We start from the raw sequence: 22,190 nt of genomic DNA, 5'->3' as shown, positions 1-22,190 counted from the left end.
AACAGGAATGAAACCTAAATATAAAAGTAAATACCAACAGGAATGAAACCTAAATATAAAAGTAAATACCAACAGGAATGAAACCTAAATATAAAAGTAAATACCAACAGGAATGAAACCTAAACATAAAAGGTAAAACAATAAAGATGCTAAACAATTACATGGAAGAATATCTTCATGACCTGGAATAGGGAAAGATTTCCTTAAAATGGACACAAAGAGGACTAACCTTAAAGTAAATATTTGATAAATTGACTAAATTAATAACTTATGCTATCAAAAGACATGTTAAGACATTACAAAGGCAAACCACAGAGTGGGAAAAGATTTTTGCAACATATGTAAGTAACAAACGTGGGTATCCAGAAAATATAGAAGAGTTGAGATAACAATAAATAAAGAAAACATGGACAGCCCAATAGAAAAATAAATGGACAAGAGACTTAAGAGACACTTGGTGAAAGATAACATTGAAATAGTCAACAGTCATAAATTGTTTCCCATGGCCAATGTCCAGAATGGTGTTTCACAGGTTTTCTTCTAGGATTCTTACATTTTGAGGTCTTAACATTTAAATCTTTAATGCATCTTGAATTAATTTGTATACATAGTAAAAGGTAGAGGTCCAGTTTTGTTTTTCTGCGTATGGCTGGCCAGTTATCCCAGCACCATTTATTGAATAGGGAGTCCTTTCCCCATTGCTTATTTTTGTCAACTTTGTCAAAGACCAGATGGCTGTAGGTGTAGAGCTTCATTGCTGGGTTGTCTATTCTGGGACCTAATTAAGCTAAAGAGCTTCTGCACAGCAAAATAAACTATCAAGGGAGTAAATAGACAACCTACAGAATGGGAGAAAATGTTCACAAAGTATGTATCTGGTAAAGGTTTAAATCCAGAATCTGTAAGGAACTTAAAAAATCCAGCAAGCAAAAACCAAATAACCCCATTAAAAAAGGGAGCAAAAGACATGAACAGACATTTCTCAAAAAAAGACATTGCCAGTCGCCAAAAAACATGAAAAAACCTCATCATTACTAATCATCATTAATCATCAAATCAAAACTACAGTGAGATGCTGTCTCACACCACTTAAAATGGCTATTACTAAAAAGTCAAAACGCAACAGATGCTGGTGAGGCTTAGGAGAAAAGGGAACACTTACATACTGTTGGTGGGAATATAAATTAGTTCAGCCACTGTGGAAGGCAGTTTGGAGGTTTCTCAAAGAACTTAAAACAGAGCTACCATTCCACCCAGCAATCCTATTACTGAGTAGATATCCAAAGGAAAATAAATTATTCTACCAAAAAGACATGTGCACTCATATGTTCATCACCATGCTATTCGCAATAGCAAAGACACAGAATCCACCTGGGTGCCCATCCATGGTGGATTGAATAAAGAAAATGTGGTACATATGCACCCTGGAATGATATGCAGCCATAAAAAAGAGTAAAATCATGTCCTTTGCAGCAACATGGATGCATCTGGAAGCCATTTTCCTAAGTGAATTAATGCAGGTACAGAAAAACAAATACCACATATTCTCACTTATACGTGGGAGTTAAACATTGGTTACTGGTGGACATAAAGATTGCAACATTAGACACTGGGGACTACAAGAAGAGGGAGAGAAGGAGGGGGAAAGAGATGAATAACTAACTCTTGGGTACTATGCTCACTACCTGGGTGACGGGATCATTCATATCACAAACCTTAGCATCACACAGTATACCCATGTCACAAACCTGCACATCTACCCCCTGAATCTAAAAGTTGAAATTTTTTTTTCAAGGCCAATGAACATTTGAAAACATTTTTTCAACCTCATTAATGATCAAGGCAATATGAGTTAAAAGTGCTATTGCAAACAGTTGACCAGCTAAATAACAGTCATTCTCACTTATTTATAAAAGCTAGAATATAGAATCTCTATTTGGTAGTGCTCATTGCTTATTTTCCTTATGGAGCAAATTATAAAGGTCATCCTACTTCAGGCTTTCTCATTTCCCTCAGTGAATAAGAATTAGTGAAATTTTGCCGTGCTGTCCCCAAGCTGAGCAAACAGCATTTAAGGAATCAGACCTCATCTACAGTCACATGTTTTCAGTGATTGTTCTTATGAATTAACATGAAAACATTAATGCTCTTTATTATATCTAAGCATATATCATTAAATAGTGTAGTATGATATGTCTATAAAGCAAGATTTTAATTCTCAAGAAATTCTCATGTTTTAAAAGAAAACAAAAATTGTAAGAAATATTTTGTGACTTTATTTGATTCCTCATCTTGTTTTCAAGTACCTTCTGAGATGATAAATCTTCAGGGAAACTTGATAGCATATTATTTATACAATTCAGGTCAGTAAACATTTGTATAGGACCTATCGTGTGCAAGGTACCATACAAGGCACTGAGGTGGAGAAAAGATGGATAAGATACATTCTTTCAAGAGGCTAATGAATCGTCTAGTAGGAGAGATAGGCAGTTTAGGAGAGTTGTAATCTAGAGAATTAGGGAATAGTGGTAAGGAAGGAAGTAAAATGTCAGACTACAGAGGACTGTTTGAGCCGTACTAAGATGTTTGAACATCATTTGGAAGGCGATGGGGAGTCATGAAAGCGTTTAAATCTGAGGTGTGGAACATAATCAGATTAAATTTTACAAGGGTGATTCTGGTGTAAGGCTTTGAAACCCTCACTGGTGTTTAAGAAACAGCAAGTTTACTAGCAACATTGAGTTCCTTGTAGAGATTGAAGGCCATAATTTGCAGATTGGTTCTTCTGCAAATGCACTGTTGCCCTAGCAATATTTGGTAGACAAGTATAAAATCAGAAAAGAAACAAGTTAAATGAACCCTGTGTTGCAGTTTTGATGGGTGAGAGAAAAATAAGCTAGACTGACAAGATTGTTGAGAGTATTGGAATTTTTTTTTTTTTAAGATGGAGTCTCACTCTGTCGCCCAGGGTGGAATCCAGTGGCACGGTCTTAGCTCACTGCAACTTCCGCCTCCCAAGTTCAAGTGATTCTCCTACCTCAGCCTCCCAAGTAGCTGAGATTATAGGCGCCCACCACCACGCTCAGCTAATTTTTTGTATTTTTAGTAGAGACAGGGTTTCACCATGTTGGCCGGGCTGGTCTTGAACTCCTCACCTCAGGTGATCTGCCTTCCTCAGCCTCCCAAAGTGCTGGGATTACAGGCTTGAGCCATAGTGCCCAGCCTGGAGAGATAATATTTAATGTGATGGTTCGTGCACTGTAGTCTAAATAAGAAATTCAAGACAGGAGAGAATTGATATCTTGAGGTGTAAGGAATGAAGGTCGGGTAGAGGGACTGAAGTTCTTGATGAAGCTGAAGAGAAACATGGTAGGAGGGAGAGCAAGGAGAATGGGAAAATGTGTTCAGAGCCTGACATTGCTGAGTTTGTTTTCGGAGGCAACATGTCTCTGAGTGAACACAGGCTCTGTGTGATCATGGAAGTGAGTGGCTGATGTATGGAAGAGATGAAAGTCAGGGACTGTGGGGAAGTCTAGGAACTGTGAGGTAATCATTTTGATGAGGTATATGAATAGGAGATGGAGAAGGCTATGAACTGGGCTCCAAAGCCTCCAGCGAATATTGAGGAAAGAACAATAGGCCTTGTGATAGCAAAGAAAATGCTGTGGGGGGTGATACAGCTGGACGGTGGTAACTCAGAAGAACAGGACTTATGCATTTGAGGGAAGACGGAATAGTGTAGAAGTGCAGCTAGGAAGAGAGAGAAGTGCCAAATGTCCCTCCTGGCCCAGGATACAGGAGTGGTGTCTAGTAGTCTCCTCCTTGGATGGCTACAGGCGAAGGATTCTTCTCAGAGGAGAGCAAATAGTCTAACAGAATGTTCTGCAAATAAATGAAAGACAAATTTTTATTTGTTTATAATAGAACAAACATTATAAAATAGTAATTAAATTCCTTTGAGTCATGGACACTTTGAGAGTCTAATAAAAGATATGTTTTAATAACTAATAAACAGAGTATTGCAACTGTATCTAACAATTACATGTTTTCTTCCTCCCTTTTTTTTTTTCCCCGAGATGGGGTCTTGCTTTGTCACCCAGGCTGGAGTGCAGTGGTGCAAACATGACTCACTGCAGCCTTGACCACCAGGGTTCAAATGATTCTCTCCCACCTCAGCCTCCCAAGAAGCTAGAACCACAGGCACATACCGCAACACTGGGCTAAATTTTTTTATCATTTGTAGAGACAAGGTCTCACTATGTTGCCCAGGCTGGTCTCAAACTCCTGGCCTCAAGCAATCCTCCCACCTCAGCCTCCCAAAGTGCTGGGATTACAGGCCTGAGCCACCAGGCCCAGCTTCTTCCTGCTGTTTTTAATATTGAAAGAAAAGGCCGGGCGCGGTGGCTCAAGCCTGTAATCCCAGCACTTTGGGAGGCCGAGGCGGGTGGATCACGAGGTCAGGAGATCGAGACCCTCCTGGCTAACACGGTGAAACCCCGTCTCTACTAAAAATACAAAAAACTAGCCGGGCGCAGTGGCGGGCGCCTGTAGTCCCAGCTACTCGGAGGCTGAGGCGGGAGAATGGCGGGAACCCGGGAGGCGGAGCTTGCAGTGAGCCGAGATCGCGCCACTGCGCTCCAGCCTGGGCGACACAGCGAGACTCCGTATCAAAAAAAAAAAAAAAAAAAAAATATTGAAAGAAAAAAAGATACTGATTAAATTATAAAAACAATAAGACATGACAATTATTTGTTTCATTATATATTAAGCAGGCTCAGTTTAAAGTAAGTTGATTAACATTAAAGTCATATCCAAAGACCCAAATTGAAATGATTCTACTTCCCAATGTTTATACATTTTCTCCCACTGATCTGATAATCCTGTTCCTAAAATCCAGACATCCACATGAGAGTTCACAAGGGGTCCTTATGGCTTAGACTATTTGTTTGGTTGTTTGTTTTGGGTTTTTTTTTTTTTTGGTTTTTTGCTTTGGTTTTGTTTACGTTTTTGTTTTATGTTTGTCTGGTCACTATTGGGCTATCACTGACCATTATTTAGATTTATAACCTTCAATCTTGTGATGAATTGGTTTTGAAAACTGCAAGCTACACTTTTTTATTTCTCTAGTAAGCTCCTGGAAGTCAAGACATTTTATATTTTCAAAAATACAATTCTCACCTTCAGACTGACTGTGCTTGCGATAGTTTACAGCTACAGCCAGGAATAACAAATGCAAGGACTGTGATCAGTTAACACAGATTTGACCGAATATAGATCCAAACTTCTAAGTGGGTTATAGAAAGTCAATTGGCAGGTCGTTTGTATGGAAATAGTGATGGGTTTTCCCATTTAAAAGTTAATAATGGCCGGGCGCAGTGGCTCATGCCTATAATCCCAGCACTTTGGGAGACTGAGGCAGGTGATCACTTGAGGTCAGGCGTTCAAGACCAGCCTGGCTAACACGGTGAAACGCCGTCTCTACTGAAAATACAAAAAATTAGCTGGCGTGGTGGCGGGCGCTTGTAGTCCCAGCTACTCGGAGAATGGCGTGAACCCAGGAGGCAGAGGTTGCAGTGAGCCAGGATCACGCCATTGCACCCCAGCCTGGGTGACAGAGCGAGACTCCATCTCAAAAAAAAAAAAAAAAGTGTAAATTAATTAACCTGTGTAAATTCCCAAAACTTGAACAAGAAGAAATAGAAAAGATGACTAATTATCAACCGGTAAATAAACTGAAATGATAATGAAAGACATCTCCCTTTAAGATTTTTTTCTCAGCTCAGTTAGCTTTCTGGGTGAACACAGATTCCATGTCACCGTGGAAGTGAGTGACAGATACGCAGCAATGTAAGTTGAGGATCCCTAATCCAAATTTTCAAAATCTGAAATGCTCCAAAATCCAAAACGTTTTTAGCACCAGCATGACACCATGCGTTGAAAATGTTACACTTGACCTTATATGGCGAGTCAAGTCAAAACGCAGGCACACAATACACAGTTTACTCGGCATCCCCAAGCAGAAAAGAAAAAAAAAACAAATCCCTCCCAGCTCCCTTCAGCTGCCATATATCTTTTCCACAGACACCCAGTTTCCCCCACACAAGCAAGCACACCCACAAAGGATAGTAAAATGGCATGTGTGCAGGCCAGGCATGCTGATGGCAGGTTTCCCACAATGCCCCACATGGAGCCAAGACCTACATGCATGACTCAACTGTGTTTGTTTGCTTACTGTTTGCTCTGTGGTATAAAGGTATTGCTGAAAATGACAAAATGACCTACAGATACCCCTTAGGCTGATAAAAAGAGGAAGCATTTATGTTTACCTCTAGCACAGAAAGCCAAGCTGTTGGAGAAACTGGACAGGAGTATATGAAACATCCATATATGACCTGAAGAAACAGAAGGATACATTGTTGAAGTTCTGTGCTGAAACTGATTCACAGAAGTTAGTGAAAATTAGAAAACTGCATAAAGCCAAACATGAAGATCTTGATCATGTATTGAAAGTGCGGATCTGTCCACGTCACAGGGAACACATGCCACATAATGGTATGCTGACCGTGAAACAAGCAAAGATTTTGATGAACTGAAAATTAAAAGGGAATGTGAATAATCAATAGGCTGGTTGCAGAAATTTAAGAAAAGACACAGCATTACATTTTTAAAGATTTGTGATGATAAAGCATCTGCTGATCACAAAGCAGTGAAGAAATTCATTGAGTTTGCCAGTCATGGCTAATGAAAATCTGAAGCCAAAACAAGTCTATAATGCTGATGAAACATCACTGTTTTGGCATCATTGCCTCAGAAAGACACTGACTACAGCTGATGAAACAGCACCTACTAGAACTAAGGCTGCCAAGGACAGAATATGCTGGGATGTGTTAATGCATCAGGCACACATAAGTGGGGTGATAGATAAAAACTTGTGTCCTCACTGTTTTCAAGGAGCAAGTTTCTTACCAGTCTGTTATTATGCTAACAGAAAGACATGGAGCACCAGGGACATCTTTTTTGATTGGTTTCACAAACATTTGGTACCAAGTGGCTAATGCTTGCTGCAGGGAGACTCGACTGGATGATGACTGCAAGATTTTGTTATTACATGACAATTGTTCTGCTCATCTCCCAGCTGAAATTCTCATTTTAAAAATGTCTATTCTATGTACTTTCCCTCAAATGTGACTTCATCATTTTAGCCATGTGACCAGAGTATCCTTAGATCAATAAAGAGTACATTAAAAAAACACTTTTCTTGAACAGCATGCTGGCTAGCAGCAGTGTGCAGAGGTGTGGGTGTGAGAAAGTGTTCAAAAGGAGTTTAGCCTGAGGATGCTCTATATGCTGTTGCCATTGCTTGAAACAGGTGTGCATGCCTGGCACAACTCTGGCCTACAGCTGTGTCCAGTGGTAATGATAAACTAGATGGTGGCTTTGAAGAATTATATATGTCAAGTGAGAAAAAAAGATGGCTGAACTCCTTACCTTTGCAAAAAAATAGACTTCATAATCCGTCAGTAAGCTGGAAGAAGTGAATACTAAAGAAGTTTTTAACATTGATAACAAGTCTCCACTTGTTCATTCATTGACCAATGGTGAAATGGCCAAAATGATTCTGAATAAGGTAATCATGATAATAGTAATGTTGTTAACACTGCAGAAAAAGTGCCTATAGATGACAGGGTGAAATTGTGTGATGGGCTTATTGAAGAACTAGAGCAGCAGGCATTCATAACAGAACAACTCATTCTATTTATAAAATCAAAGAGAGACTGCTAAAATAAGAGCCATTGTTGAGTTGGGGACCAAGAGGGCCCATTAAGAAGCAGCTGCAGCCCACAGTACAGAGAGGAATGAAAGCGTCGAGTGAATTCAGCACCTTCAGCTGAAATATCCAGGTTCTCACACTGGGACTGACTAGACAATCATCCTGACCTGGAGAGAATAAAGAAAAGCAGAGTGGGCCAGTGGCCCACCCAGGAGCCTCACGGAGCCAAAGGAACCCCCACCCCTAGCAGAGGGAAGCAGTGACTGATTGTGCAACCCGCCCAGGAAACCATGCTTCTCCCACAGATCTTTGCAACCTGTGGATCAGGAGATCCCCTCATGAGCCCACACTACCAGGGCCTTGGATCCAATAAACAGAGCTGTGTGGAGCCTCAGCACAGGTACACACAGAGACAAGAGTTTTACATACTCCACCCTGGAATTCCCAGCAAGGTGACAGATACCTTTGTACATTCCCCTAGGAAGGGGGCTGAATCCAGGGAGCCAAGCAGCATTGTTCTGAGGGCCCTACTTCCACAGCACCTCACAAGTTAAGACCCACTGGCATGGGAATTCCAGCCAGCCAATGGCAACACAGTGAGTCTGCCTGAAACAGGAGGGAGTTCCCTGGGGGAGGGGTGGCTACTATTTCTATGGTTCGGTAAACAGCACATTCCAGCCTGCCAGCTCCAGAGAGTCTGGGTGGTCTAGATGAGGAAGGGATACCCCCCCAACACCACACAGCTGCTGTGCCAGATTGTGCCCAAACTGCTTTAAAGTGGGACCCCGATCCATTCCTCCTCACTGGGCAGGGCCTCCCTGTGGGGGGCCTTTAATTACTCCAGCCAGGCTTATATGGACAGAGAGCTCTGATCTCTCCCTGGGATGGAGCTCCCAGCAAGAGGGGAGGCTGCCATCTCTATGGTTCGGTCAACTGAGCTGTTCCAGCTTGCCTACTCTAGAGAGTCTGGGCAGTCCGGATGAGGAAGGGTCCTCCCAAACACAGCACAGCTGGTCTACAGCCAGACTGCTTCTGTAAGCAGGTCCCTAATTCCATTCCTCCTGACTAGGTGAGACCTTTCAATAAGGGTCTCCAGACACCTCCAAAAGGAGCATTTGGGCCAGAAGCAGGTCAGTACCCACCCTGGGATGGAGTGTCCAGAGGAAGGAGCAGGCTGCCATCTTTGCTGCTTCACAGCCTTCACTGTTGATACCTCCAAGTACAGGAAAAGCAGAGGCAACTAAGGTCTGGAGCAGTTCCCCAGCAAACCACAGTAGCCCTGTGGTTGCTAACAGTCAGTAGCCTGAATGTGAAAAGAAAAAAAAAAACCAACAACAAACAAACAGAAAACAACAACATCATCAACAAAAAAGAGCCCACAGAAACTCCTTCAGAAGTCAGCAGCCTCAAAGGTCAAAGGTAGATAAGCCCACAAAGATGAGAAAGAATCAGTGCAAAAACACTGAAAACTCAAAAAAACAGAGTGCCTCTTCTCCTCCAGATGAGAAGAATGACAACACCTCTCCAGCAAGGGCTCAGAACAGCGATGAGGCTGAGATGGCGGAGTTGACAGAAGTAGGCTTCAGAAGGTTGGAAACAACAAACTTCGCTGAGATAAAGGAGCACGTTGTAACCCAATGCAAAGAAGCTAAAAATCATGATAAAATAATACAGGAGCTGATAACCAGAATAGCCAGTTTAGAGAGGAACATAACTAACTTGATAGGGCTGAAAAATATAACATGAGAACTTCACCATGCAATCACAAGTATCAATAGCAGAATAGACCAAGCGGAGGAAAGTACCTCAGAGTTTGAAGACTATCTTTCTGAAATAAGACAGGCAGACAAGAATAGAGAAAAAAGAATGAAAAGGAATTAACAAAACCTCCAAGAAATGTGGGATTATGTAAAGAGATGGAACCTGCGACTGATTGGGGTACCTGAAAGAGACAGGGAGAACAGAACCAAGTTGGAAAACATACTTTAGTATATCATCCCAATAGAATTTCCCAAACCTAGCAAGACAGGCCAGCATTCAAATTAAGGAAATGGAGAGAACTCCAGTAGGATACTCTATGAGAAGATCATCTCCAAGACACATACTTATCAGATTCTAGGTCAAAATGAAAGAATAAATGTTACAGGCAGCCAGAGAGAAAGGCCAGATCACTTACAAGGTAAGCCCATCAGACTAACAGCAGACTTCTCAGCAGAAATCCTACAAGCCAGAAGAGATTGGGGGCCAATATTTAAAATTCTTAAAGAAAAGAATTTCCAACACAGAATTTCATTTTCAGCCAAACTAAGCTTCATAAACAAAAGAGAAATAAGATCCTTTGCAGACAAGCAAATGCTGAGGGAATTCATCAATACGAGGCCTACCTTGCAAAAGCTCCTGAAAGAAGCACTAAATATGGAAAGGAAAAACCATTACCAGCCACTATGAAAACACATTGAAGTACACAGACCAGTGACACTATGAAGCAACCACATAAACAAGTCTGCAAAATTACCAGTTAGCATCATGATGACAGGATCAAATTCACACATAACAATACTAGCCTTAAATGTAAATGGGCTAAATGCACCAACTAAAAGACACAGAATGGCAAGCTGGATAAACAACCAAACCCCATTGGTGTCCTGTCTTCCATGTCACATGCAAAGACACACTTAGGCTCAAAATAAAGGGATAGAGGAAAATTTACCAAGCAAATGGAAAACAGAAAAAAGCAAGGGTTGCAATCCTAGTTCTGACAAAACAGACTTTAAACTATCAATAAAGATCAAAAAAAGACAAAGAGGGGCATTACATAATGGTAAAGGGTTCAATTCATCAAGAAGAGTTAACTCAGCTCTGGATCAAGCAGACCTGATATCTACAGAACTCTCCACCAAAAAATAGCAGAATATTCATTCCCCTCCTCACCCTATAGCACTTACCCAAAACTTGTTCATATAATTAGAAGTAAAACACTCCCTAGCAAATGCAAAAGAACCACAATCATAGGAAACCATCTCTCAGATGACAGTGCAACCAAATTAGAACTCAAGATTAAGAAATTCACTCAAAACTACACAAGTACATAGAAATTGAACAACCTGCTCCTGAATTACTTGTGGATAAATAGTGAAATTAAGGCAGAAGTCAAGAAGTGATTTGAAATTAATGAGAACAAACAGACTGTACCAGAATCTCTGGGACACAGCTAAAGCAGTGTTAAGAGGGAAATTTGTAATCCTAAATGCCCAGATCAATAAGCTAGAAAGATCTCAAGGTGGCCAGGCACGGTGGCTCGTGCCTGTAATCCCAGCACGTTGGGAGGCCGAGGTGGGCAGATCACAAGGTCAGGAGATAGAGACCATCCTGGCTAACAAGTTGAAACCCCGTCTTTACTAAAAATACAAAAATTAGCCGGGTGTGGTGGTGGGCACCTGTAGTTCCAGCTACTTGGGAGCCTGAGGCAGGAGAATAGCGTGAACCCAGGAGGCAGAGCTTGCAGTGAGCCGAGATTGTGCCACTACACTCCAGCCTGGGCAACAGAATGAGACTCCATCTCAAAAAAAAGAAAAAAGAAAAGATCTCAAGGTAACAACCTAACATCACAACTAAAAGAACTAGAGAACCAAGAGCAAACAAACCCCAAGGCAAGAAATAGCCAAGATCAGAGTTGAACCGAAGGAGATACAGACACACACACAAAAAAAAACCCTTCAAAAAATCAACAAATTCAGGAGCTGTTTTTTTGAAAAAAAAAAAAAAAAATTAATAAAACGATCTGCTAGCTAGACTAATAGAAAAGAGAGAAGAATCAAATAACACAATCAGAAATGATAAGGGGGATATCACCACTGACCCCACAGAAATACATACAACCATCAGAGAATACTATAAATACCTCTATACGCATAAACTAGAAGATCTAGGAAAACATGGATAAACTTCTGGACACATACATCTTCTCAAGACTGAACCAAGAAGAAATCGAATCCCTTAATAGACCAATAATGAGTTCTAAAATTGAGGTGGTAATAAATAGACTACCAACCACAAAAAACCGAGGACCAGATAGATTTACAGCTGAAATCTGCCAGAGGTACAAAGAAGAGTGGGTACCATTTCTACTGAAACTATTCCAAAAAATTGAAAAGGAGGAACTCCTCCTTAACTTATTGTATGAGACCAGCATCATCCTGATACCAAAACCTGGCAGGGATATAACAACAACAAAAAAAACTTCAGGCCAATATCCCTGACAAACATCGATACAAAAATCCTCGGTAAAATACTGGCACACTGAATCTAGCAGCATGTCAAAAAGCGTATCTACCACCATCAAGTGGGTTTCATCACTGGGCTGCAAGGTTGGTTCAACATTTGCAGATCAATAAATGTAATCCATCACATAAACAGAACTACAGACAAATACCACATGATCTCAATAGATGCAGAAAAGGCCTTTGATAAAATTCAGCATCCCTTCAAGGTAAAAGCTCTCAATAAACTACTGCCCAAAGTAATTTATAGATTCAATGCTATCCCCATTAAACTACCATTAACATTCTTCACAGAATTAGAAAAAAAAAACTATTTTAAAATTCATATGGAATTGAAAAAGAGCCGAATAGCCAAGACCATCTTAAGCAAAAAGGTCAAAGCTAGAGGCATCATGCTACCTGACTTCAAACTGTATTACAAAGCTACCATAACCAAAACAGCATGGTACTGGTACAAAAGCAGACACATAGACCAGTGGAATTGAATAGAGAACTCAGAAATAAGACTGCACACCTACAACAATCTGATCTTCAGCAAACCTGACAAAAGCAAGCAATGGGAAAAGGATTCCCTATTTAATAAACCGTGCTGGGCGAACTGGCTAGTCAAATGCAGAAAATTGAAAGTGGACCCCTTCCTTACACTTTATACAAAAATTAACTCAAGATAGAGACTTAAATGTAAAACCCAAAACTATAAAAACCCTAGAAGAAAATCTAGGCAATACCATTCAGGACATAGGCAACGGCAAAGATTTCATGACAAAAACACCAAAAGCAATAGCAATGAAAGCAAAAATTGACAAATGGGATGCAGTGAAACTAAAGAGCTTCTGCACAGCAAAAGAAACTATCATCAAGTGAACAGACAACCTAGAGAATGGGAGAATGTGTTTACAGTCTATCTGCCTGACAAAGGTCTAATATCCAGCGTTTACAAGGAACCTAAACAAATTTACAAGACAAAAACAAAAAAAAAATTAAAAAGTGGACAAAGGACATGAACAGACTCTTCTCAAAAGAAGACATACATGTGGTTAACAAACGTGAAAAAAAGTTCAACATCACTGATCGTTAGAAAAACGCAAATCAGAACCACTGTGAGATACCATCTCATGCCAGTCAGAATGGTAATTATTAAAAAGTCAGAAAAACAACAGATGCTGATGAGGTTGCAGAGAAAAAGGAACGCTTTTCCACCATTGGTGGGAGTGCAAATTAGTTCAACCATTGTGGAAAACAGTGTGGTGATTTCTCAAAGATCTAGAGGCAGAAATACCATTTGACCCAGCAGTTCCATTGTTGGGTATATACTCAAAGGAATATAAATCATTCTCATATAAAGATACATGAATGTGTGTGTTCACTGCAGCACTGTTCACAATAGCAAAGACATGGCATCAACGCAAATGCCCATCAGTGATAGATTGAATAAAGAAAATGTCATACATACACACCATGGAATACTGTGCAGCCATAAAAAGGAACGAGATCATGTCCTTTGCAGGGACATGGATGGAGATGGAAGCCGTTATCCTTGGCAAACAGAAAGCCAAGCACCACATGGCCTCACTTATAAGTGGGAGCTGAACAATGGGAACACATGGATACTTGGTGGGGAACAGCACACAGTGGGGCCTGTTGGGGACTTGGGGGGATGAGGGAGAGCATCAGGAAGAATAGCTAATGTGTGCTGGGCTAGGTGATGGGATGATCTGTGCAGCAAACCACCATGGTACGCATTAACCTATGTAACAAACCTACACATCCTACACGTGTACCCCTGAACTTAAAAGTTGAAGAAAAAACCATTGTTAATGAGGCAGATGACTCTAGAGGCAACATTTTGCAAAACCACCCAACAGAATGCCTCCTCATCCCTAAAGGACCCAGTTCCTCATCCCTCAATTGCTTTTCATGTTTCTTCTCACTGGAAAAAAACAAACAAAAAACAGTAGACAATAACCTTTCCATCAAAACACAGCATGGTAGTTAGAGACAGAAAGCCTGCCGTTGTCTGTTGCTGTTAGACAGCTGAGACAGGTATTCTGGTGATGCTACTGTGCTGCTTAGTTACCTGAACACATTATTTTTTTTAACTTTTAATGGCATACCATATTTTTAACTATTGAGTACATGTGTAAGAAAATGATAGCCTATCGTAGTATATGAATTCAGAGTCAAGAATAATGGTGATGCCAAACAACCACAGATTGTCCATGTGGGTGGCTGAGATAGTGACACCTTTGCTTTCTGATACTTCCATGTATACAAACTATTTCATGCGCAGAATTATTACAAATATTGTATAAAATGACCTCCAAGCTATGAGTATAAGGTGCATATGAAAGATAAATGAATTTCATGTTCAGACTTAGTTCTATCTATCCCCAAGATATCCCCAAGATATTTCATTGTACATTTGCAAATCTTCCAAAATCTGAAAAAAAACCAAAACAGTTCTGGTCTCAAGCATTTCAGATAAGGGATATTCAATCTGTATGGCTAAATTCTACCAAGCCCAAAAGAAGAGATTATTCTTGTATTACACAAACAGCTAAAGGAGATAGAAAAAGATTAAATACTACCCAACTAACTGAATGATGTTAGTATAACCTTGATTCTAAAAGTGAAAAGGGTAGTACAAGGAAAAGGTTAATCCATTTTATTTATAAACACAGATGCAAAAAAAGTAATAACCTAATTAAATCCAACATTGCATTGCATTACATTTATTTGTTTGTTTGCTTGTTGAGACAGAGTGTTGCTCTGTCACCCAGGCTGGAGTGCAGTGGCACAATCTTGGCTCTCTGCCACCTCTGTCTCCCAGGTTCAAGCTATTCTCCTGCCTCAGCCTCTTGAGTAGCTGGGATTACAGGCACGCACCACCATACCTGGCTAATATTTTTGTATTTTTTAGTAGAGACAGGGTTTCACCATGTTGGCCAGGCTGATCTTGAACTCCTGGCCTCAGGTGATCCGCCAGCTTTGGCCTCCCAAAGTGCTGGGATTACAGGTGTGAGCCACCACGCCCAGCCCCAAGATTGCATTTAAATGTACTGAATAAACAGTTTTTATCTAGTAATTGACTTGAAAACCTAATTTAGACTAGTTTCATCACAGTTCTAATTTTTAAAACATCTTCAGCCTGGCATAGTGGCTCACTCCTGTAATTCCAACACTTTGGGAGGCTGAGGCAGATGGATCACCTGAGTCAGGAGTTCGAGACCAGCCTGGCCAACATGATAAAACACCATCTCTACCAAAAGTACAAAAAAATTAGCTGGGTGTGGTGGCACACACCTGTAATCCCAGCTACTCCGGAGGCTGAGGCAGGAGAATCACTTGAACCTGGGAGGTGGAGGTTATGGTGAACTGAGATCACACCACTGCATTCCAGCCTGGGTGACAGAGAGAGACTCCATCTCAAAATAAACCAATAAAATAAAAATAAAATAAAACATTTTCATCAACCTCTGGTAATCTACAGAAAACTTAATATTATCATGAAATCAAACACAATAGCACTTATAAGATGTGTCTCACAAAACAGATGCCGACGTCAGTGGCTCAGGCAGTTGTCCAGAAGGAAAATGGCCTGCAGCACACCCGAAAGATGCTGCATGTCGGTGACCTAAGTGTGAAAAAGACAGCCATCTCGCTGCTAAGAAATCTGTCCCGGAATCTTTCTCTGCAGAATGAAATTGGTGAGTCGGCATAAGTATCTATGTGTAATATGTACATGCTGAAGATACAATGCTATGAAACATTGTCTGTATCCCCTCCCGTTCACAAAGATGCACTGGAAATGGAAGTAAGGAGTAGGTGATAAACCGGCCTGCCTTTTCTGCTGCCAGGTATCACAAAGAGGCTTTCTCGGTGGATCTCACCAGAGATTTTTTTAAATACCCAACATTTTTTTAAAAATTACTACAAAAGAAAAATTTTAGAGCATACTAATAATTAACAAGATAAGTAATACTGTTGATATTTTTCACTGGGTGGCACCCTCAGTCACACCATCCAATGAAGTCTTATCCATATAGTTGTCTTTCAGAATGTTCTCTCTGTGGCTCTCTTAAGCACCATAATTCTAGAACATTTGAAAAACACATGTAATGGTAATTTACTTTAGTAGTTTGGCAGTGCGTTGGACTATTAAAAAAATGGATAAGCAGATAATCACAATATAAAGACAAAAAAGGAGTCACTGAATATAGCAAATTTGGCATCTTTTTTTGGGTAACTGCGATGAGACGTATTTTGCCTTTGTATTATTGACAGAGATGATAATGGTGTTACATTATCAAATAACATAATTTTTTATTTATTTGCTTATACCAAGAAGTATGTGATAAATGTTTGTTGTATCAAGTAGAAAATTACAAAATGAGATGATAGAAAGATAATGCTAAAATTAAACATGCTTCGTAATGCTCTATAAATAGGTCGTTTCTAACAACTCAAACTCAGTTTTTCACATTTCACAAAAAATATAAACAGTATTTTGCTTGGTTTAATGGATTAGATTTTTAAATATGCACACATATAGCCCCAGAGATATTAAAGGCTGCAGTTATGTTTTAGTAATGTCATTTTCAAAGCCAGCCAGCAGCACATTTGACAGGAGGTTTTATACAATGGTTTCATGCTCATTATGAGTAGAGACAACCTGGAACATTCTCAGTGAATCTGAAAGAGACCTCGCCATAGGCACTATGCTCTCCCCGTGGTCTTTTGTGCTGAACTTCAATAGAGGTGTATTATCCTTCCCTTTTTTGTTCTTTTCCCAAATGAAAAATTGACTCCATCTTTAAAACACCGCCAAGGTAAATAATGGCACTGTACACATTAAGCATGTACCTTCAGGGCAGAAATGCTGTTGGCCTCAGGCTCTGCAGTCCCCTAAATGTTGGGAAGGTATAGCCGTAGCCACCTGGTTTATAGTAGATGATTCTGTTGATACACTTCACTTTAAGTATAACAGAGAGAAGAAGCTTCAGCAAGATAAATGCAATTTTAAAATTCCAAATTGGCTTCATGTCAAATATATAAGTAAAAGGACTTCTCTTAATTCAGAATTTTAATAGCCAGACATAAGTGAAAATCATCTTGAACATACGCTTTGTGTTTCTCACCAGAGCTTTCTAAGCCAGGTAACTTTCCCTGTTCTCACCTGCAATAAAGTTGTTACATTTTACTTACATCTAGAGAAATAAACTTGAAACTTACATTTTTTCAAAAACGTAAAGATAGGCAATGGGGCATGGTAACAGAATAACAGATTTCACACAGAAGAGGCAGGTATGTATCTCACAGTGCTACTTTGCCAGTCAAGGCCTTTCATTCTATAGTTTAACTTATTAAAAGGAGGAAGCCTTCTGATAATAGCATCCATTGAGAGCTTACCACATGCGCAGTACTATAATACACTTAACATGCATTGATTCATTCCCTCAAAATAACCCTGTGACATAGACATTATTATCTCACATTGCAACTTAGGGAAAAACAAACAGAGACGTTAAATAGCTTGCTCAGGCCATAGAGCCATAAAGTAGCAGAACCAGGACTGAAACTAAAGCCCTCTGGCTTTAGATGAACACTGAGCTCTCCACAGTATGCTGTGTGCTTGAACCACAGTCAAAAAGAAAGAGTTCAGGCCTGTGAGCAGAAGGTATGTCTTACCTGTCAATCAGGTCCAGGTATTATGATGACATATCATTCAGTGCCTTTTATTGAGTACTTGTCCATTTCAGGAATAATGATCAATGCTGGAAACACAGAAATAAGTAAGATAATTGGCTTCAAGGAACCCACAGTGTCATTTGAGGTTGAGACAGTCACACAATTCATTACAATCCAGTATCACAGAGAGAGAAATGTGCTTCAAGATGCCATGTGAACACAGATGAAGGCACACAATAAAATTAGGCAGTATTTGTTAATTCCTGATCAATGCAACACATATTCGGGAACTGTGGGGATCAGCAAAAGCAAAAGATGCATGCTTTCTGTCTTTTAAGAAGAGTCTAAAGTGGTTAGAGGAAAAAGAGGAAAACATACATGAAAATAACTATTACAAAAAGTTTAAGCACAAGTTCATATTGACCAAAATATGTACCATAGGACAAGTTCCAGTGGACTTGTCAAATAGTAATACCTTTTTAAATTGTCCAATAAATTTTTGGGTACAGGTGGTGTTGGGTTACATGGATAAGTTATTTAGTGATGATTTCTGAGATGTTGGTGCACCTGTCACCTGAGGAGTGCACACTGTACCCAATGTGTAGTCTTTTATCCCTCACCCCTTCCTACCTTCCCCCAAGTCCCCAAAATCCACTATATCACTTATTCCTTTGCATCCTCATAGCTTATCTCCCACTTATAAGTGAGAACATACAATATTTGGTTTTCCATTCCTGAGTTATTTCACTTAGAATAGTGGTCTCTAATTTCATCCAATTTAGCCGCAAAGGCCATTATGTCTTTCTTTTTAATGGCTGAGTAGTATTCCATGGTGTATGTATACCACATTTTCTGTATCCACTCATTGGTTGATTGGCTCCATATTTTGCAATTGTGAATTGTGTTGCTATACACATGCATATACAAGTGTCTTTTTCATATAATGACTTCTTTTACTTTGGGTAGATACCCAGTAGTGGAATTGCTGGATCAAATGGTAGTTCTACTTTAGTTCCTTAAGGCATCTCCATACTGTTTTCTATAGTACTTGTACTAGTTTACATTCCCACCAGCAGTGTAAAAGTGTTCCCTTTTCACCACCTCCATGCCAACATCTATTATATTTTGATTTTTAAATTATGGTCATTCTTGCAGGAGTAAGGTGGTATCTCATTGTGCTTTTAATTTGCATTTCCATGATAATTAGCAATGTTGAGCAGTTTTTTCATGTTTGTTTGAAGCTTATCAAAAAAATTTTCATATGCCATTTGTATATCTTTTTTTGAGAATTGTCTATTCATGTCCTTAGCCCACTTTTTGATGGAATTGTTTGGCTTTTTTCTTGCTGATTTGAGTTCCTTGTAGATTCTGGATATTAGTCCTTTGTCGAATGCAGTTTGTGAATATTTTCTCCCACTCTGTGGGGTATCTGTTTACTCTGCTGATTATTTCTTTTGCTCTGCAGAAGCTTTTTAGTTTAATTGGATCCCATTTACTTATATTGCGTTGTGTTGCGTTTGCTTTTGGGTTCTTGGTCATGAACTCTTTGCCTAAGCCAATGTCTAGAAGAGATTTTCCATGATTATCTTCTAAAATTTTTATGGTTTCAGGTTTCAGATTTAAGTCTTTGATCCATCTTGAGTTGGTTTTTGAGTGAAAGATGAGGATCTAGCTTTATTCTTTTACATGTGGCTTGCCAATTATCCCAGCACCATTTGTTGAATATGTTGAATAAGGTGGCCTTGCCCCACTCTGTGTTTTTGTTTGCTTTGTCAAAGATCAGTTGGCTGTAAGTATTTGGCTTTATTTCTGGGTTCTCTATTCTGTTCCATTGGTCTATGTGTCTTTTTTATTTTCTGTAGCCTAATTGTGAAAGTGACGTGTCTATTTTTTTAAATACCTTTCTTGTTAGTACAAAAAAAAAGCCAAACTCAAACTTACAACCAAGAAGTTATATACATAGTAGAAAAGTACATTTAAAATAGTTTATTTCTCTTTTTAGAATGGTAGTATTACTTATGTATTGAAAAAAACCTTGGGAAGCAAAGATTATTCATTTATTATTTATTCACTTATTTAATTGTACTTTTTAAAATAGAGACAGGGTCTCATTATATTTTCCAGACTGGTCTCAAACTCCTGGGCTCAAGTGATCCTCCTGCCTCAGCCTTCTAAAGTGCTGGGATTACAGACATGAGCTACTGTGCCTGGCCTCAAAAATGATTTTAGTTTGGCCGGGCACGGTGGCTCATGCTTGTAATCCCAGCACTTTGGGAGGCCGAGGCAGGCAGATCACGAGGTCAGGAGATCAAGACCATCCTGGTTAACAAGGTGAAACCCCGTCTCTACTAAAAATACAAAACTTAGCTGGGCATGGTGGCAGACGCCTGTAGTCCCAGCTACTCGGGAGGCTGAGTCAGGAGAATGGCATGAACCCGGGAGGTACAGCTTGCAGTGAGCCGAGATCACGCCACTGCACTCCAGCCTGGGCAACAGAGTGAGACTCCGTCTCAAAAAAAAAAAAAAGAAAATGATTTTAGTTCACTATTAATACTGTTGTAGAAAAACAGCTCCTATTAACATTTTTCCTCAGGTTTCTTATGTGGGTTTTTTGGTAATATTGTGTATTCTTTTATTTTCTTTCTTTTTTTTTTTTTTTTTTTTTGGAGACAGGGTCTCTCTCTCTGCTGCGCAGGCTGGAGTATGGTGGCGTGATCTCTGCCCACTGCAACCTCTGCCTCCCAAGTTCAAGCAATTCTTGTGCCTCAGCCTCCTGAGTAGCTGGGACTATAGGCACAGGCAGGTGCCACCACGCCCAGCTAATTTTTGTATTTTTGGTAGAGACGGGGTTTCACCGTGTTGGCCAGGCTGGTCTTGAACTTCTGACCTTAAGTGATCCACCCGCCTCGGCCTCCCAAAGTGCTGGGATTACAGGTGTGAGCCACCAAACCTGGCCAATAATATTATGTAATTTTTATATAAATAAATATACTGATTTTTCACACACACTATTAGCATAATTATTTTCTTTTTATTACACATGCTCCATAGATAGGTTTTGTGATGAATAATAGTCTTTGCAGGTGTGTTTTAGTTCATCATATTCCTATTATTAGGATATTCAGGCTTTTTAGTTTTTCATTTACATGTAGTACTGTCATAAAGATCTCTGTAGAAAGCTTTTTCCATTTTCAAAGTGATGTTTTTAAGATGTATTCCTAGACATGGAATTACCGAATTGAAGAAGATGAAAATGTTTTAAGTTCTTGACATTTCTGCCAAATTACATTCTGAAAAGATTTTCAATGTGCTGAGCACAGAGTATCCTCTTTTCAAATATTTTAAAAAATTTGTTATTAGGGAAATTACATCTTTCCATGTGTTGTTAACCAGCTGTGTTTCTTTTTAAGAATGTTCCTGGCCAGGTGCGGTGCCTCACGCCTGTAATCCCAGCACTTTGGGAGGCCGAGGCGGGCTGATCACAAGGTCAGGAGATTGAGAGCATTCTGGCTAACACAGTGAAACCCCCTCTCTACTAAAAATACAAAAAAATTAGCTAGGTGTGGTGGCGGGCGCCCGTAGTCCCAGCTACTCAGGAGGCTGAGGCAGGAGAATGGTGTGAACCCAGGAGGCAGAGCTTACATTGAGCAAAGATTGTGCCACTGCACTCCAGCCTGGGCACAGAACAAGACTCCATCTCAAAAAAAAAAAAAAAAAAAAAAAAAAAAAGAATGTTCGTTACCCAAAATGTATTGAGATTTTGGGATTAAGAAACAATCTTTTAAATCAAGTGTTCTTTTTTTTTCATTTTTTAGCCAAAGAAACTCTCCCCGATTTGGTTTCCATCATTCCTGACACAGTCCCAAGTACTGACCTTCTCATTGAAACTACAGCTTCTGCCTGTTACACATTGAACAACATAATCCAAAACAGTTACCAGAACGCACGGGACCTTCTAAACACCGGGGGCATCCAGAAAATTATGACCATCAGTGCAGGCGATGCGTAAGTACTTCAGCTTCTGCCCGTCAGCGGCCTCCCTTTCCCCTCACCACCCTGTGTGTAAACAGCCCAGTTATGAATGTGCAGTCAGGGTCATCATGTGCAACATGGCGGCAAACAGGATGCAAAGCCAGGCCAGATCGTCTGGCCAGCCCTCAGTGACCAGCCAAGGAAAGAACTGAAGCCACCACACCACATGCTTGTCCCTTCTCTTCTGAAGTATCGAGAGAGGGTCAGACTCCAGAGCTTCACTTGGTAGTGCATTCCAGCATTGTATTGGCCTAATGAATTAGTTTCCCAGAGCCACAGCCGTGATTTAATAACAGCAGAATGTAGGCAAAGCAGGAGTCCTCTGGACAGATATGTGCCCTTTTCCTCACTTCCATCTTAGGAGGCAACGTCACACCAGGTGGCTTAGAAGAAGCAGTGATGGGCTGGGCACAGTGGCT

General features: G+C 40.1%; 1 protein-coding gene across 1 annotated transcript in view; it reads left to right on the top strand.

Moving 5' to 3' along the window:
- PKP2 (plakophilin 2) overlaps nucleotides 1–22,190 on the top strand; it is a 109,806-nt gene that overhangs the window by 82,683 nt on the left and 4,933 nt on the right. Inside the window, exons 10-11 of the mRNA XM_010370988.2 lie at nucleotides 15,605–15,758; nucleotides 21,555–21,744. Coding sequence (XP_010369290.1) covers nucleotides 15,605–15,758; nucleotides 21,555–21,744 — 344 coding nt within the window. The remainder of the gene's footprint in view (nucleotides 1–15,604; nucleotides 15,759–21,554; nucleotides 21,745–22,190) is intronic.

This window comes from Rhinopithecus roxellana, chromosome 10 (assembly GCF_007565055.1).
Source record: "Rhinopithecus roxellana isolate Shanxi Qingling chromosome 10, ASM756505v1, whole genome shotgun sequence".
NCBI classification, from domain to species: domain Eukaryota; kingdom Metazoa; phylum Chordata; class Mammalia; order Primates; family Cercopithecidae; genus Rhinopithecus; species Rhinopithecus roxellana.
Note: the sequence above shows the minus strand (reverse complement) of the source record. Positions and strands in the feature narration are given on the sequence as shown.